At 43.0% G+C, this 19,383-nt stretch overlaps 1 protein-coding gene across 2 annotated transcripts in view; it reads right to left on the reverse strand.

Annotated features, from left to right (window-relative positions):
- The window catches only part of kl-3 (dynein heavy chain 8, axonemal kl-3), a 654,155-nt gene that overhangs the window by 479,166 nt on the left and 155,606 nt on the right, over window positions 1-19,383 (reverse strand). For both annotated transcript variants that reach the window (XM_070288691.1, XM_070288692.1), the window contains exons 4-5: window positions 10,718-10,886; window positions 10,164-10,569 (exon numbers count right to left, since the gene is read on the reverse strand). In XM_070288691.1, the coding sequence (XP_070144792.1) occupies window positions 10,164-10,569; window positions 10,718-10,886 (575 nt within the window). The remainder of the gene's footprint in view (window positions 1-10,163; window positions 10,570-10,717; window positions 10,887-19,383) is intronic.

Genomic DNA, 19,383 nt, shown 5'->3' on the forward strand with positions numbered 1-19,383 from the left:
AAGAGACCACTTGATACTGGAAACCTTCAAAATCTGGTTATAAATAACAGCCCTATAAATTACACCACAAATGCTAATAACTTAGGGATGACTTTTAATAATGCACTCCCTTGGAGCAAACATATCACTAAAGCCTCTGGTCGAACATATGGATTGTTGAGACAACTTGCATGTACTAAGACACCCCTTCCGCAACACATAAAGACCTTAGTTGCAAAAACAATCCTTATTCCAACACTATTCTATGGAATAGAGGTGTTTGGACACTGTGACTCACGAGATTTCCATAATTTATCAGTAGCCCTTAATTCAATAACTAGATATGTGTTTAATCTTAGATGTCTTGACCATGTATCCAACTTGACAACTAAACTTCTTGACTTGACTGCATGGATTAGCTATAGAACTCTTACTTACTTTCATAGAATTATAACTTCGAAAGAACCAAAATATTTGTATGATAAACTTGTGTTTGTAAATTCACTTAGAACGAATAACTTGATATGTCCCAGATACAAAACTTTATGCTCAAACCGTCAATTTTTTATAAACGCTATCCGTCAATGGAACAACCATAAGGAGCGCAACTCAGTTTAACAAACTAATTAAAACTTTTCAAAGGTATGAATAAAATGTTATGCATAGAAAGTTGCGCAAAGGTCTAACCTTTAACTTGATACGATGTAAAATAAGCATTTTATAGCCAAAACCATTTACTAGGTCGGCTTTACCCCACCTTACCCTATATATATTTATACCCTTGCAGAGTATTATAATTTCAGTCAGAAGTTTGCAACGCAGTGAAGGAGACGTTTCTGACCCTATAAAGTATATATATTCTTGATCAGCATCAACAGCCGAGTCGATCTAGCCATGTCCGTCTGTCCGTCCGTCTGTCCGTTTCTCCGCAAACTAGTCCCTCAGTTTTAAAGCTATCTGAATAAAACTTTGCATATAGTCTTTTATATACTCTCCCTGCTATATATGTCGGAACGGGCCGGATCGGACGACTATATCATATAGCTCCCATACAAATGTTCGATAAATTTTTAGAAAAAAAATTTTAACTTAGCTGTTTATCAACATTTTTGCACCATTTTTCAGATATGGCTATTTTATATTCAGGCCTGCTCCGGTAATCGTAAAATTTTTTCGATTTCGTTTTGGACGAAAACGAACCGTTTTCGTTTTTAGCTGCTCCGGTTTTCGGCAAATTTCTGCTATCGGAATGTTTCGTTTTCTCATCGTTTCTCACTGCTCAAGCAGCTAACTTGTGTTTTTGGTAATAAGCTGACAACGTAAAGTACTGCCTATTATATTTACAATTGCCCTTTTTATAAGCCAGAAAAAGCAAAAAATGGTAGAGTTAAGCAAATATAGGCACCTAAGATGCTGCCACACTTTTCACAGTTTTAATTCCGGTGGTCTCAAATAATTATTTGGTTAATTTGGACCATTTAAGTAATCACATTAAACAGCATTATTTATAAACAACCATTTTGGCGGTCCTTTAAAGTTATTAATGTATTCATTTATATTTTATAAGTATTTTTAACTGGCTGTTTCGTTCCACCAACAGTATGGCAACCTTAGCGATAACTCTTTGCGGTGAACTTATCGACCTATCGCCAAAACGAGAAAACTGGTTGAACACGGCAAAAATTTTGTTGTCAAATCTGAGGTGGGGTCAGAAATAAATTTTTTATAAAATAACTACCTGCCAGAATGATCTTGTGGTGGTGTGGAAAAAACATCAATAGATCACTGAGTAAACTATTTTTTTCCTTTTGTAAATAAGATCTGATTTCATATAAAAAAAATTATTTACTTTTCAATCCGGCCAGAAAAAGGTGCCCGTTTTTCAAATCGAAAAAATCTTTCGTTTAGGATTACCAGAGCACCATAAAATAATCAAGAAGTTTTTTAATATAAAAAATCAGATTTTATAATACAAAATAATATTTTTCTAAGTCAAGGAATCATTTCCGACCCCATAAACCATATATATTCTTGATCAGCATTAACATGCGAATCTTTCTAGACGTGTCCAGAAGAAATCGATTTTTTTGCCATTTTTGCGAAATTAAAATTAGCAAAAATCGCCAAAAATTTTGATTTCTTAAAATTTTAAATTTGGTATGCAATTTTTTTAGGCTTATAAAAACTAACACAAAACCGCATTCCGAATCGAAATTAATGCATTTTTGGCTTATTTATGATATATTTTAATTTTAACCTGCAAGGGTATACAAACTTTGGCTGGCCAAAGTTAGGTTTCTTTCTTGTTTTATTATAATTTCATTATTTTATTTATTATTTTATTTATTTTATTTTATTTATTTATATATTTATAGTTTATTATATTTATCTATTATATAAAAATAAGTCCACGGTTTTGCATTCGTTGGAAAGGTCTCGGAATTTGTGATTTTATGCAGTAAAGAAAATTCAGGAAAAATTGCAACAGAAAGCGGGAAAATCATTTTTGCATAAAGCGCCAACACTGACACATAGCATGTCATAATTCTTTACTCAGTTGATTTTATGACAAATCGAAATTGTGTTTCATTTGGAGTAAAATAAGTTATTCGTTTCATATCAGTGCAATTGGAAACCAGCATTTGTATTTAGGGTGGTAAGTTGAACTGTGTAAATTATGTGGATTAGAGGTTAAATTAACCGCTCTACCTATAGTCGAAAATGCCTGTAGCACGACGTGCGAACATCGGTCTCCGCACAAGGCATGCAATCCAGCAACAAGTGTATTCACAGAACTTAAGCGAGGAAAGACGAAATGCAAGAAGAGAATATGACCGATTAACACGACGCGTGAGCACACGAAGATCATTGGCATCATACAATCGCTTGGCATTTCAATATGATCCCTCTGCGAACTACAGAGATGATAGAAAATTAGATATTGTACCTATGACGACTATATGCCGATATTGCAATGCGTTAAAGTTTAAAAGAGAAACTGCTGGATTGTGCTGCGCAAGTGGAAAAGTCAAACTGGATCCATTACTTACACCTCCACAGCCACTAAAAGCATTGTTCGATGGAAGTGATCCAGATTCCAGCCATTTTCTTCAACACATCCTTGAATATAATAACTGCTTTCGCATGACTTCCTTTGGAGCTAATATCATTCGAGAAGGCGGCTTCATGCCGACTTGCAAGGTAAAAGTTACCATCACTTAGACAAACAAAAAGAATTGCAACATAATAACAACATATACTCTACGGACTACACCATCACACGATTCTTCAACAAATGATTGTTTGCAATTACAGAGCCAAGGGCAAATATATCATTTGCATGGTTCATTGGTGCCAACAACAGAGGAACCGCATCAATTTCTGCAAATATATATCATTTCGTCGATGGTGGATCAGCTGAATGTGCGTTGCAACATTCAGGGAACAGGACACTTAAAGAGACGAATTATTGAACAGTTGCAAGCATTTTTTCACGCTAATAATGCTGTGGTTAATATGTTCAAATCGGCATTGGAACGAATGCCATCGGATACGCACAAATTTATCATAAGAGCGGATTGTACCCCAGCAGGTGAACATGTGCGAAGATTCAATGCACCCACCGTTAATTATTGTTGGCGATCCAACTAAATCGCGAGACATTGTGGTTCAGCGAAGAAGCAATATCATGCATCGAGTAAACGAGACACACCGTTTGTACGATGCGTTACAATATCCAATCATTTATTGGCAAGGGCAAGAAGGATACGACATCACGTTGAAGATGGTCGATCCAATTACAGGTACAATATTCTACTAATTATTATTGTTATTGGTTTCCATTAACAATTCATTTAATTGTGCATTTTCAGGCGTATCAATGAAGAAAAAAATAAGCGCAATGAATTACTATGCGTATCGTATGATGATTCGTACAAATGAGGAGAATGTCATTCTAAAGTGCCGTCGGCTGTTTCAGCAATTCGCTGTCGACATGTATGTCAAAGTCGAGACCGAACGTTTAGCGTTCATCCGATTCAATCAGGCAAAGTTACGATCTGAGGACTATATACACTTGCGTGATGCTATTCATTCAGATGGTGATGTTCAGAATATTGGACGTCCGACGATTCTTCCATCATCTTATATCGGAAGCCCACGCCACATGCATGAATACGCTCAAGACGCTATGACGTACGTGCGAAATTATGGAACTCCAGATTTATTTATTACGTTTACATGCAATCCGAAGTGGACGGAAATTGAACGTGAGTTGGAACCGGGCCAAAAACCGCAGGATCGCCATGACATAATCGCCAGAGTATTTCACCAAAAACTCAAGGTTATGATGGATGTGCTTACTAAGTATCGAGTTTTTGGTGACACACGTTGTTATATGTACTCGGTGGAATGGCAGAAGCGTGGACTACCGCATGCTCATATCCTAATTTGGTTGCTTAACAAATTACATTCAAATGAAGTGGATGACAAAATATCAGCTGAAATTCCTGATCCAGTCACTGATCCCCATCTATACGACATTGTGACGACACAGATGGTGCATGGACCCTGCGGTGCATTAAATCCATTATCGCCTTGCATGGCTGATGGAAAATGCACAAAACGATATCCGCGACCGTTAGTTACTGCAACAGTCACAGGGAACGATGGATATCCAGTTTATCGTCGGCGTTCAAAAGAGGAAAATGGTCGAACTATTATAGTTAAAGTTCAAAATCAAGAGATTGAGATCGGAAATGAATTTATTGTACCATATTGCCCGCTGCTATCACGAATTTTCGAAACACATGCAAATGTTGAGAGTTGTCATTCGGCCAAATCAATCAAATATTTGTGCAACTACGTCACAAAAGGCAGCGACATGGCTGTGTTTGGAATCGCGTCGGAAAATGCGAATGACGAAATCAGCAACTTCCAAATGGGTAGATACGTCAGTACTAATGAAGCACTGTGGCGATTATTGTCATTTTAAATTCATGAAAGATATCCCACAGTTGTACATTTAGCAGTGCATTTGGAAAATGGCCAAAGAGTTTACTTCACTGAGGCTAATGCGGCACAACGAGCTGAGAGACCACCATCGACCACATTGACTAGCTTCTTTGAAATGTGTGAAACAGATCCATTCGCAGCGACGCTGATGTACATTGAAATGCCCAAGTATTTCACTTGGAATCAATCATCAAAGAAATTCCAACGTCGAAAACAAGAAACCCCAGTTCCAGATTGGCCACAGGTGTTTTCCACTGATGCACTAGGTCGCATTTATACTGTGCATCCAAGAAATTATGAATGTTTTTATTTGCGAATGCTGTTGATAAATATACGTGGACCACTGGAGGGTCCCAACAGTTGTCCTCTCAGAGCCCCAGATCCCTACCAGGGTATCAGGCCCGGACTACCGGCCGAAATTGGTAAGGCGGATAATTAGCCTGCCTTGAAAAAACCCCTTATGGCAATACCACCAACGAGACAGTTTCATCTTTCAAAATATATGTTCCTGAGGAATTCTTTGACAAACTATGCTCTGACCAAAACTGACCAAATCATGTGATTGTCAATGAATTCGAAGCAAAGAAAGAGAAAAAAAGGACAGTTGGAATTACTCTTCCTAGGCCCGATTTGACCAATGTGCCTTCTACGGCTTCCAATTGAGTCCCAAAAAACTAACAAACTTCCTTGGTGTCTCCTATCAAAATGCTAGACTTTCGCAGTAAGCTTCCTAAATTGTATTATAATAGTGTCACATTTGCTTCCCAAGTGTTGTGTTTACAGAAACCTGGTTGAAGCCGGAGATTCTGAGCTCCGAAGTTTTTAAAGCTCTGTTCACAGTATACCGGCTAGATCGGACTATATTCCTCCATTGTCGGAACTTCCTATTTGTTGAAACCATATTTCCGCTATTCAGTTGGTTTTTAAAAGTATTTCGGGTAGGGACCACTTAATTAGTAGTTATTGGTGATTTTAGCATCCCAGGGGCTATTTGGTCTCTAGATAATTCCATTAACCACAACACATCACAAAAAATATGGTTTACCAAAGAGCACCTCAATTAAACGGATAATTTGCCGAAGGTGGCGTAACGGAGTTCGCCGGGCTTACTAGTATTATATTATATTTTGTACTCTCCTAATGTTTCCTCGTTCATTTCGTCTTTCCTTCTAACGCGTCTATCTAGTTCGCGACTCGTGCCGTACGTCACACGGCTGCGCCCCTCGGTCGGTTGGGCGGGAGGTGGAAGCAAGACCCCGCGCGAAAAAAAAAAAAAAAAGGCTAGGACATGCCCATGTTAAATTCATCAACAGTTTGTATGGCTATTCATCGATGAATCATCAACAACACCCCCTCGGCTATTGATGAAACGTTGATGAATTGTTGATGAATGGTACTGCAGGGTATGTATATGTATGTACAGATGGGTGTGTATTCGCAATAGATAAGACGTCAGACCGGCGGCGTGCGTTCAGCGGCGTTTGCAAAATCAGACTGACTATTCCCTTCTCTTCCATTCTCTTCTTCCCGCATCGTATGCACTTTACGGAGACGAGCGAGCGATCGGCTGACCGTCACTCTCCCGCACAGTGGGACACGCAGCAAAACTGAACACCCCTTATTTGGAAGGAATTATTTGTTATTCCTCTTCACAAAAAAGGTAGCAAATTGGAGGCCAACAACTATAAAGGAATCTCTAAGTTGTCGGTCATCCTAAAACTGTTTGAAAATGTCATTACTTCTCATTTGCAGCACCTGTGTAGGTTAATTATTTCTCCATGTCAACATGGTTTTATTAAGCAAATATCAATTACAACCAATCTTTTGGAGCTCACTTCCCATATTATAAAAGGCTTCCGAAATAACCTTCAGACAGATATTATCTATACTGATTTCAGTAAAGCATTTGACTCTGTTAACCATTCTATTCTTCGGAAACTCGACTTAATGGGATTTCCGATTGATACTTTTAATTGGATCTCATGTTATCTGAATGATGCAAAAGATCCTCTTTAAAAATAAACTTTCTAATGTTCTTAGAGTTACATCTGGCGTCCGGCAAGGGAGTCATTTTTACACTTTTATCAACGATCTGCCCAAAGTTTTGACCAACTCCAGAGTACATATGTATGCTGATGACGTCAAACTTTGTGTGCAATATAACGACGCTTCTTGCCAGTCAGACTTACAGACAGATACAATTTTCAAACATCGTACCGCGTTAACTTATTTAACTTAAATGGCTCTAAATGCAAGCTAATGACATTCTCCCGTATTGTTCCTAAGCCTGCAACTTATACGCTGAGCGGCTGCTCTTTGGAAATTATTAATATAGTTTGATGTTTTGGGTGTCCGACTGAACCCTAAACTTGACTTAATCCATCTTATTTCGTGCATGGTGAATAAAGCCAGGGGGGTCAGCCTAATTTCTACGTACCAATAAGAAACACTAGAACCTTTTTACCATTAGTTTTGCCCCACTGTAGAACATCCTTTGAAGTGCATGAACTCTTTAGATTCCTCTGTGCAAATTATAATGATTTGTACACCATAACATCTAATATTGATAGCCTCCCATAGCTAAAAACTTTAATCTTAACCCACTTAGTACGCATGCAAGCAACCAATACGGCAGCACGCCAGTAGTAGTTTCCTCGCATCCTTTTCCATTTATTTTCTTCGCGCCCTTTAACTGCTAACATTAACAAGTGCGTGCTTGGTGTCGCAAGTTCCACTTAAAATGTACCATAGTGAAAACCTTGTGAAAAAGAAGATGTACGTTGTATGTAAAATTCTGAAACACTCTACAAAGATCATTGCTGCGTTGAGATTGTGTATCAATGAAATCGGTAATAAAATATTAAAAACAAAAAAATCGAGCTAACGAAGCCTTACCAAAGTTAGCTTAAACAATTAGAAACAATGCTTGTTGTTAGACGATAAAGACTTGGACGGCGTTCACGCAATGCAATAAGTAGTACGAATTTCCGTAATAGTCGGACGCAAGAGGAACGTAAAGAAATAAATGCATCGACACGTGCCCGACTGGCACAGTTTCGCGCTGCACAAAAACCACCTCAAGCCCGACAAAATTATAGAGAAAGGCAAACCGCAAATGAAAACTTGAATCGCGCTGCATTCGCAGACAATTCTGAAACACCCTACAAAGATCTTAGCTGCGTTGTTATTGGTTCATTGTCTGTCGTATGTCAGCATTGCAATGCACTGAAGTTTCTGTTGGAAACCCCCGGCTTATGCTGTGCAGGTGGCAAAATTAAATTGTCCATTTTGGCTCATCCACCAGAGCTATTGTATTCGCTACTATATTAAAATTCAGCCCAATCAAACAGTTTCCTAAAGCTTGCAAAAAAATAAACAGATGCTTTCAAATGACGTCATTTGGAGCCGAGGTTGTTCATCAATCCACCAGAGCTATTGTATTCGCTACTATATTAAAATTCGGCCCAATCAAACAGTATCCTAAAGCTTGCACAAAAATAAACAGATGCTTTCAAATGACGTCATTTGGAGCCGAGGTTGTTCATCTATCAGGGTGCAATCCAAGGTATAAGGTAATGGCGTCTCTTTATTATCAAAACGAACAACTCACATTTTTTCGAAATGCATCCTAACATTAAGATTCAAGGGCAAGTTCATTACCGAGCAGGCGCTTTGTTACCACCACAAAACAAAGATCATAAATTCATTCAGATCTATTTCATTGGTGATTCGGCAGTTGAACTAAATTACCGCTGTGCAACTAAACGTGAAATTATCGAACAATAGCAAAATCTTCTCCATGAGCATAATGAATTGGTCAGATTGTTCAAAACCGCATTGGATATAATGCATTATGACGACCACAAAATCATTGTCAGCGCTGACAATAGACCCACTGGTAGTAATGCCAGACAATTCAATACTCCCACTATCAATGAAGTCTTAGTGGTGGTTGTTGGCGAGAATGTGGAATCTCGCCATATTGTTCTTAAGCGTCGGGATAATGGCCAATTGCAGCGGGTTTATGAGACTCATCAATACCCGTTGATGTTCTGTCGTGGAGAAGATGGGTATCACTTCAACATAAAGATGGTCAATCCAACGACAGGTTTGTTTACTAGTCGTCACTTCTTTTTGATTCTACAACTAAGTTTAAATTAAAATTTTTGGAGAAGAAACGAATAAGGTCAGCTCTTTGAATTTTTATGCGTATCGATTGATGATTCGACTAGATGTTGACATACTGTTAAGATACCGCCGTTTGTTTCAACAGTACTGTGCCGACATGTACGTCAAATAAAAATGGAACTTCTCAATATCATTCGTTTTAATCAGTCGAAGTTGCGTTCAAAGTACATCCACTTGCGTGACGCCATCGCCACTGAAGGTCACGCGGCCAACATCGGTTTTTTGACCATTTTCCCAGCTACTTATGGTGGAAGCCCGCGTCATATGCATGAGTTCGCTCAAGATGCGATGACGTATGTCCGGAATTACGGGCGCCCGGATTTATTCATCACATTCACATGCAATCCGAGATTATGCAACGGTACGCGGTTGTCCGCTAAGAAATTAATTAGCAATGTGATTCAAACTACGATCATTAAGGGCAAATTTAAAAGAGAGGAACTTCTTATCCTACGAATTCCGATTATTCCAACAGATCGTCCATTCCAATTCAAGATGATTCAGTTCCCAGTTCTCTTGGCATTTGCGATGACAATCAATAAATCGCAAGGCCATATATATATATTGTCCAAAATGAAGCAATTTTTTTGCAAACGTATCCAATACATTTCGTTAACATGTTTATCTTGGCACTGGCACAAGCCGGATACGCACAATACCACACCCCTAAAAAATTCCAACGCATTACGACTCATCCCTCCCTCCTTTACACAATCTTACAAATTCTCATCCTTGAATACACACACCTTATTCTTTTAACCCCTAGTAGTCGAATTCTCACACACAAGAGTGCACATGATTATGCATGCATACAAATTAAGAAGAAGGATCTTACCCTCAACCCCTTCCCCCTATAATTAATTGACTAATTAACCCTTTACCCTTTGTGTTCAATCATGCGTAACTGTGCCAGTACCCGCATTAGAACATCATGTTATAATATGATTGGATAACTAATAACTTTAGAATGGAGGTTTACTCACCGGAGTATATTTTGGCGTACAAAGTCTAATGATCGCTTAGACCCAGCTACAAGCGCCAATATAATTTTTGAGTTATAGTAGGAAAACAAATCCATACAATCATTACGTAAGTGATGAAGTTCATAGCGTATATTTTCATAATTACGAAATTGAAGTGTCTTTAATACATCCTCTGGAGCAAGATATATGGTACGATTTATTTTATGAAATTGTATAAAATCCCATTTGTCAATAGGCAAAAATCCTTCAGTGCGCCAATTTGTGTCATTAAGTTTTTCTGGTGGAAGCTGAAAAACTCGTCGACCTTTGGAATCCGTTGGATCAAAGTCAAGCAAATCGATAAACATATTAATTATATCAATAACAGCACGTTCCATACAGACTGATTTCTTTTCCAAAATGCGCTCTGTGTACAAAAAAAATCTTCATTATTACTAAAACAACAAATATTTAAGCTATTATACTACTAATATTTATCAACGTAAATAAGCTTATATTTATCAAATATTCTCCGTCATCATTTAGGTATTATTTTAATGCTTCATAAGTCTTACCTATTTCAGACCGTAATTTATTGCTTTCTTCTAAAAATTCATATGAAGAAACAGGATCGTCTGGTACATATATATATAGAAATTCCGATATACTATACATTTCTTGCAAAACACGAAGCTCTTCAATATCCAATATAATTTTAAAAAATGTCTCCACTTCTTTAATTTTCTATAAGGAAAACTGTTGTTATTCACTAGATTTAAAATGTCATATCTACAATACTTGAGTAACGGTAACACTCGTTGCATTAAAATTGTATTTATATTTGTTTAAACCTACACTTCTTTATGAATGCAGTAGACTGTATTAATGTTCTTTTAGGTTTCTAAGTTTTATTGGATTTATTTCTATTGTTAATCGGTTTTATAACGTTTTAATGTTTTACTATATCGACTGCTGAAAACATAAAAAAAAATTAATAGATGACATGGAGTTCCAATAAAATGCATATTTGCTGCATTTTCGCCAATGCTTGTGAGCTTAAAGCTTTTATATAGTAAATAAAACAATAATGAGCATTTAATAAGCAATTAAAATTATAATAATAATATTCAATTAAAGGAACGAATAATTTCGGATTATTAATATTTGATTATTTTAAACATAATTGCGGTTTTACATTTTATATATTTTTATATAAATTTCCGACTGTTTCTTTCTGCACCTACTTATATACTTTTTAATGTGTTAAGGTACAGCCTGGCAGCGAGTACACATTTTGCGTCGTTGCGAATGGAACTTAACCGATCAAGAGAGCAGGTAGTCCACGGGGGAGCGTTGCAGAGTTGCCATACAAGACGAGAAACAGTCGCAGAGAGAAGTCATAAGAAGTAGTCGTGTTTTCCGGAGCTGTTTGATTAAATTGTTAAAAAAAAAGCTACTACAGAAGTCTTAAGTTAAATGCCAGCTGTCAAAGTTGCAAAAGTCTGTAACGACCCTCTTTTGGGGTGCTCGGCCTAGCTCGCCGGAGTCGGGGTTCGTACAGAAAATTTGTAGTGTCCGAGTCCCTCGTGTCCCAATATTCAGTAAATAGGCAAGAGGCGAGAGGTAATTTTAATACAAGCTTTATTGATCAAGATATATAGTGAAACCTGTGGAAAGAATACAGTGTGGTTGCTGCTGTGGGGGTGTCTTGTTGATACCCTGGTTGCGGGTAGATCCGTGTCCCGGTCTTCGATGGTGTTCAGCCGGCTGGCTGACGACGGTACCCGGTGGTGGGTGATGCGACGCTGCGACTAGGGTCCAGTGGGTCGACTTGTGGTTACCCTGCTCGGGCGATGCGACTGCTGATCGTCGGTGTGGCGATACCCTGTATCGGTGATGCGATCGTCGGTGATCGGCTTGTGAGTACCCTGTTCGGGTGATGCGACTGTCTCGTGGTCGGCTTGTAAATACCCTGTTCGGGCGATGCGACTGTATCGTAGTCGGCTTGTAAGTACCCTGTTCGGGCGATGCGACTGTATCGTAGTCGGCTTGTAAGTACCCTGTTCGGGTGACGCGATTAGGGTGCGTGACTGGTGCGGTGGGCCGCTGTCGTGGTCACGATAGGTGGGTCCGGGTGACGTCACTCGCGGTGAGCGATCGTCGTGCCTAAGCTCGCACCGTCCCTAACGCCTTTCTGCTATCAAGATCCGCCGGCAAGGGCCAGATCTTCCCCCCTCCTATGCTTGCTGGGCGAATGTGGCGAACCTCATTCGACGCCCTCCCCTATTCCTGATCTGCCATCCAAGGGCCAGGTCAGAACCCCAAGTCTATACTACCTGTACGGCGTGGTCATACGGACCGCGCTCGATACCCTGTTTCCGCGAGATCTGCCATGCAAGGGCCCGACCTCGTCCCACGGCTGACTATCTGTGCGAAGTCCGCCAACTAGGGCCAAACTCCGCTCCTCCCAGCTACTTCGTTAGATCCGCCTGCAGGGGGCCAGATCTAGACCTATCGCTACCTTCACCTTTCCTACCTTCTTTGCTATTAAGGTCCGCCGCCAGGGCCAAACCTTATTCTACTGCTAAGTCTACGATTAGTACTACTTGTTAACTCACCAGTTCACTGCTCGGCTGCTCTGCAAAAGTGAACTTGCACTGGCCGGTGCGCCGCTTTATATAGCCGGCTGACAGCTGTTCTCCCTTGATCGATAATCGATAACTCCCGTATGGTCGATAGGCAGAGCGTTGCCGGATCGACCGGATCTACTCGATTAGTGTCAGCTGTTCAGGGCTGGGTGCATCATGTTTTGGTTGGCGTTGCCACCTGGTGCCAGTGTGCCCGTACTTCTTGTCTTTCCCCGCGCCCGCCATAATTTGAATCTGATCGTTTCGTGTAGTTTGTTTTTATTCTTAATCTATGTCTTAGTCTATGTTTCTATGTACAAATGAGGAATGTGACTTCATGTCTAAATTGTGTATACTTCATGTGTTTCTCCTTACTCTATGTTTTTATGTACAAATTAGATAGGTGACTTCATGTCTTGTTGTTGTTTGTGTTTGTGTTGCGACGTGGGTCGTCGCACTCCCCCCTCCTTTGCCAGTTTTAGTTCAACGTTGTCGTGAAAATCTTTCCCTTTGCCGTGATCCGTGCTTCGTGTATCGTCCCGTTAATTGTCATCTTGATCGTGATCCGTTTTCCCTTTGGTCTTTTGTCCATTTTCCGTTTTATTTCGGCCGCTAATTCCGGGGGTATATCGCTATCAGTTCCAGGCCGTGTTGTGTTATCCTCTTCGTCCGCGTGAATGATCAATATGTCTTCGTTTTCTCGTTCCCAGTCTGAGATTTTCTGTGGCGTCCTCCATGTTGTCTGTTCAGTTTGTTCGTCCCACAGATTTTCCCTTTTTGTTGCGCTTCGTTCCATGCGTTTCGTGCCGTCCTGTTTTTCCTGGTCGATTGTGGGTGTTGCCTTAATCCGTGGGTCTATTGCGGTGTTTCCGAGGTTCCTAATCAGTGTCATTATCGGTGTCTGTTGCATGTCCTTTGTCGCTCCTCGTGGTTTTTCCTGGTCGATTGTTGTCTCTTTGGCCTTTCCTGTTGCATCCTTTGTTACCGCCGTTGTTGTTCCGTTCTCCTTTGTCCTTTCCGGTCCTTTTTCCTTCACCTGTGCCCTTCCTGCGTCTATTCGTTCCGTGTTCGTGGGTTTGTGCGCTATCCTGGTTCGTGTTTGTGTTGTCGTTAGTCCTGCTTCGGCGTCCGCTCGTAGTTTCGGCGCTGCCTGGATTGGAGCTGTCTCCGCGGGGCGTTTCGTTGCCTGCTGTGCCACTGGCGCCGCCCGTGTGGTCCTCCTGGGTAGTAGCGGGGCCGCCGTGGTGATCGCCGTCTTCTTCCGTTGCTCTGCGATCTCCTTCATCCGGTTCCGGAACTTCTCGCAGGTTTCCTTGAATTTGTCCATGTTCGTGTTCCTGTGTGATTGTGTTTGTGTTGTTAGATTCGGTTTTGTCAAGTGTCATTCCCTGTTCTCCTAGGTACTTCTTCATGTTATTTACGTATGCTCTCTGCGTCTTGCCCGACCCTATCTCTTTTACTACTGCTATTACTGGGGACTCTAGCTTTATGACTCTGAATGGACCCTCAAACTTCGGTGCGAGCTTGGCTGAGAACTTGTCGTACGCTTTTGACAGTGGGTGTTGTCGAACCCACACCATGTCCCCCTTTTTCGGCTTCCATTCGCGTTTCCTCAGGTTATATGTTCTGGCTTGATCCTGCGCTGCTTTTTCCATGTTCTTTCTTGCTAGCTCACATGTTTCCTTGATTCGCGCCATTCTTTCTTCCGTGGTCTCCTCGTTTATCGCTGAGCCTTTCGTTGTTTCATCGAACAGACTTCCCGGCAGCCTTGGTTCTCTCCCGTACGTGAGGTATGCCGGGCTGTATCCAGTTGATTCCGATCGGCTGCTGTTAAATGCTAGTGTCAGCTCCGGTAGTACGTCGTCCCATCGGTCGTGCCTTTCTCCCGCGAACTGTGCGATCATGGTTTTTATGGTTCGGTTCGCACGTTCCGTCGGGTTTTCTTGCGGTGTATATGGAGCCGTGAACTGCTGGTGTACTCCCCATTTTGACATCTGCATCCTGAATTTGTGGCTTGTGAACTGCACTCCGTTGTCTGAGATTAACACCTTTGGAGCCCCGGTGCGTGCTAGTATTTTTTCTCGAAACGTCTTGAGGACTGCGTCTGTGGTCGCTTTCCGTATTGCTGTCAGCTCTACCCATTTTGTGAATTTGTCAATGAATACCAGTAGCATATTGTTGCCGTGACTTGACCTTGGTAATGGGCCCACGAAATCGACGCATAGTGTTTCACCCGGTGCCTCCGCTATCTGTGTGAGCATTCTTCCGGATGACTGCTGTTGTGACACCTTGTATTGTTGGCATGTCGTGCATCGGTCAATATAATTCTTGACTTCCCGATGCATTCCTGGCCAGTAGTATCGCGTAGCAATCCTGTGCTTGGTCTTTCTTACTCCCAGGTGTCCTGCCGTTGCTGTTTTGTGGTTTTCTTCCAATACTCTCGCTCGTTGGTGTTTGCCTACGCAGAGTTTCCAGGGTTGTATGTCTTCGTCTGCTGCCCATGACGGTAGGTGTCTATATAATTTGTTGTTTTCGACACAGTAGTCTGGCCACCGACTCGGATTCTTCTCAATGTCTATTAGTTTTTCTCTAATCCATTTGTCTTCCGCTATCTCGGCACTTTGGGCCTCTTCGGTAGGTTGTCTTGACAGTGTATCGGCTACTACATTGAGTTTACCCTTCCGATATCGTACCTCGAATGAGTATGGTTGTAGTGCCAGTGCCCATCTCGCCACCCGTCCTGACGGACTCTCTATGGAGTTCAGCCACTTTAACGCCAGGTGATCCGTTATTACCACGAAGTGGTATCCTTCCAGGTACATCCTCATCTTGTGTATACCCCAGTGTATCGCGAGGCATTCTTTTTCTGTTGCTGAGTAGTTCATTTCCTCCTTCCTTAGTTTGCGGCTCGCATATGAGATGACGTGTTCTCCGTCGTCGTCTTCTTGCGTGAGTACTGCCCCTAAGCCGCAGTTGCTTGCATCTGTTTGCAATATGAATGTCTTTGTGAAATCTGGGCATGCGAGTACTGGTGCTTCTGTCAGTGCCTTTTTTAGTTCTTCTGTTGCTCTTCCGTGTTCTTCTGTCCACTCGAACTTCGCGTTCTTCTTTATCAACTCAAACAACGGCTTCGCGATTTCGGTGAATCTGGGTACGAACCTTCTGTACCATGAGGCGACTCCCAGGAAGCTGTGAACTTGTTTTGTCGTTGTCGGCTCGGGCAGGTCCTTGATTGCGGCTATTTTGTCGGGGTCTGTGTGTATCCCCCTCGCGCTTACTACGTGGCCTAGGTACTTCAACTTGTCCTGGAAGAAATGGCACTTTTCCGGGTTGATTCGTAAGTTCGCTTTCCGTAGCCTTGCCAGTACCTCATGGAGCTTTTCCAGGTGTTCTCTCTTTGTTCTACCGATCACTACAATGTCGTCGAGGTAGGCGAACGCGAATGGTTCCATCTCCGGGCCTATCACTGAATCCAGTGCCCTTTGGAACGTTGCTGGTGCGGTGTGCAGACCGAATGGCATGACCTTCCATTGGAATAATCCTCGTCCCGGTACTGTAAATGCCGTGTACTGTTTGCTGTTTTCTTCCATGGGTATTTGCCAGTAGCCGTTCTTTAGGTCCAGTGTGCTGATATACTTTGCCTCTCTCAGTTGGTTAAGGATGTGGTCCATCCGTGGTACTGGGTATGCGTCTCGTTCCGAGTGCGTGTTCAACTGCCGGTAGTCAATACATAGCCTCCACTGGTTGTTCTTTTTTTTAACGAGCACTACCGGTGAGCTATATGCTGAGTGTGAGGGTTCGATCAGGTCTTGTTGTAGGAGTTCCTCCACTAGGTCGTGAATTATCTTCTGCATTGCCGGGTTTTTCGGATAGTACCTTTGCTTCAGTGGTCTGTCGTGTTTCATGTATATCTTGTGTTTTGCAATGTGACTTGTTCCGTGGATTTCACCCATCAGCTTTAGTTGCCTTTTTAGGAATTCCTCGACTTCTGCCTCTGTCGGTTCGGCTGCCGCTATTCCTACTTTCTGGTGTTTCTGCTGTTTTCCAGTCTGTGGCTTGAGCTGAGTGGTTAATCCTCCGCACCGCAGTGTCGTATCCCACTGTGCCAAGAAGTCTACCCCTAGTAGTATACCTCCGATAACGTCGTCCAGAATTAGTAGCGTTATTTCTGCTTTTCTTTCCCCTAGCTCGATCTTTAGACGTAGTTCTTCTGTGGCCGTCGTTGTAGTTCCATCCGCTAGATTTATTACCTCGTCTGTTGGTTGGACTTCGCCATACTGTCGGAGTTTGTCCGCTAGTTTTTCACTTATGAAACTTCTCGTTGCGCCTGTGTCGACTATTCCTTCGACCTGCACGCCTGCCACCTTGACTTGGGCGATGATCTTCCGGCCGTCAAACCTTATCATCGTCTCTGGTGGTATGTCTGGGTTGGCACTGGGTGTCCCACCTGTCTCCCAGCGCCTCTTCCGTTTCCCTCGTATCTTCTGCAGCAGTCGATTGTTCTTGTGTTGTCCCTTCCGCATATCCAACAGAACAGTCTCGCCGGGTTGTTACACCGATGCGCCATATGCCCTGGTTGTTTGCATCGTCTGCACAGGTTGTTTACGTTGGGTATTCCTGCCGTTCTTGCTTGTGTCTGCTGTGGATACTGTGTTCCTAAGGCTTCGAATTCCTCCGTTAGCCTTAGGTAGTCCTGTAGCGACTGTACTTCACTACGTTTGGCATATCTCTTGAACTCCACGGTGCTGTTCCTATATGTCCATTCTAGTTTTTGTTCCTCGCTTAGTGTGGTGTGCGACATCATCTTCCGTAGTTCCCGTACGTAGTCTTTTGCGGGTTCCTGTGCGTACTGCTGACGTCTCGTTATCCGCTCCATTGCTCGTTCCCTATAGTCCGCCGGTACGTAATACCGCGTAACCTGTGCCTTGAACGTTGCCCAATCGTGGATCTTTTCTGGGTTTGTCCGCCACCAGTCTAGGGCTGCACCTTTCAGTATTACCACTGCTGCCGCTGTAATGTTTTCTAGCCCTATATCGTAGGCTGCTGCCAGTTCTTCCAACCGTGTTATGAACTCTAACGCGTCTCCTGACCCGTCGAATGTTTCGCCCCATCCTCGGATGGTATTTATGGCTGACGCGCGTTCCGATTGGCTGTTCCTTTTGTGTTCCGGCTTTGGCGAGCCTTCTTGAGTTTTTTCGGAGCTTGCTTCCTCCAAGTCTCTTTCTGTATCCGCGCTGTTTGTTGGTTTCCTTTCTTTTTCCGCCTGTAGCATTGCTGTGATCACTTCCCAGTTTACCTCCACTACGGGGCTTTGTTTGTTCTTTGCGTGTCGCTGGCTTAGTTCTCTCAGCCTGTTGACTCTTCCCTCGTCGTGGTCTCCGTTTTTTATGAAGTCCGATAGCTGGCGTCGTAGGTCTTCCACTATCAGCTCTGGTTCCATTCCAAACTCCCTTATGTATTCTTCCAGCTGGGTCTTGTTTAGACTTGTTACCCATCCGCGGGTTAATTTCTCTGTTGCCATGGTTTTTTACTTTGTTATTAAGGACTACGAGGTTTTCAGGACGTTGGGCGCCACTGTAACGACCCTCTTTTGGGGTGCTCGGCCTAGCTCGCCGGAGTCGGGGTTCGTACAGAAAATTTGTAGTGTCCGAGTCCCTCGTGTCCCAATATTCAGTAAATAGGCAAGAGGCGAGAGGTAATTTTAATACAAGCTTTATTGATCAAGATATATAGTGAAACCTGTGGAAAGAATACAGTGTGGTTGCTGCTGTGGGGGTGTCTTGTTGATACCCTGGTTGCGGGTAGATCCGTGTCCCGGTCTTCGATGGTGTTCAGCCGGCTGGCTGACGACGGTACCCGGTGGTGGGTGATGCGACGCTGCGACTAGGGTCCAGTGGGTCGACTTGTGGTTACCCTGCTCGGGCGATGCGACTGCTGATCGTCGGTGTGGCGATACCCTGTATCGGTGATGCGATCGTCGGTGATCGGCTTGTGAGTACCCTGTTCGGGTGATGCGACTGTCTCGTGGTCGGCTTGTAAATACCCTGTTCGGGCGATGCGACTGTATCGTAGTCGGCTTGTAAGTACCCTGTTCGGGCGATGCGACTGTATCGTAGTCGGCTTGTAAGTACCCTGTTCGGGTGACGCGATTAGGGTGCGTGACTGGTGCGGTGGGCCGCTGTCGTGGTCACGATAGGTGGGTCCGGGTGACGTCACTCGCGGTGAGCGATCGTCGTGCCTAAGCTCGCACCGTCCCTAACGCCTTTCTGCTATCAAGATCCGCCGGCAAGGGCCAGATCTTCCCCCCTCCTATGCTTGCTGGGCGAATGTGGCGAACCTCATTCGACGCCCTCCCCTATTCCTGATCTGCCATCCAAGGGCCAGGTCAGAACCCCAAGTCTATACTACCTGTACGGCGTGGTCATACGGACCGCGCTCGATACCCTGTTTCCGCGAGATCTGCCATGCAAGGGCCCGACCTCGTCCCACGGCTGACTATCTGTGCGAAGTCCGCCAACTAGGGCCAAACTCCGCTCCTCCCAGCTACTTCGTTAGATCCGCCTGCAGGGGGCCAGATCTAGACCTATCGCTACCTTCACCTTTCCTACCTTCTT

The sequence above is a fragment of the Drosophila kikkawai genome, chromosome X (assembly GCF_030179895.1).
Source record: "Drosophila kikkawai strain 14028-0561.14 chromosome X, DkikHiC1v2, whole genome shotgun sequence".
NCBI classification, from domain to species: Eukaryota; Metazoa; Arthropoda; class Insecta; order Diptera; family Drosophilidae; genus Drosophila; species Drosophila kikkawai.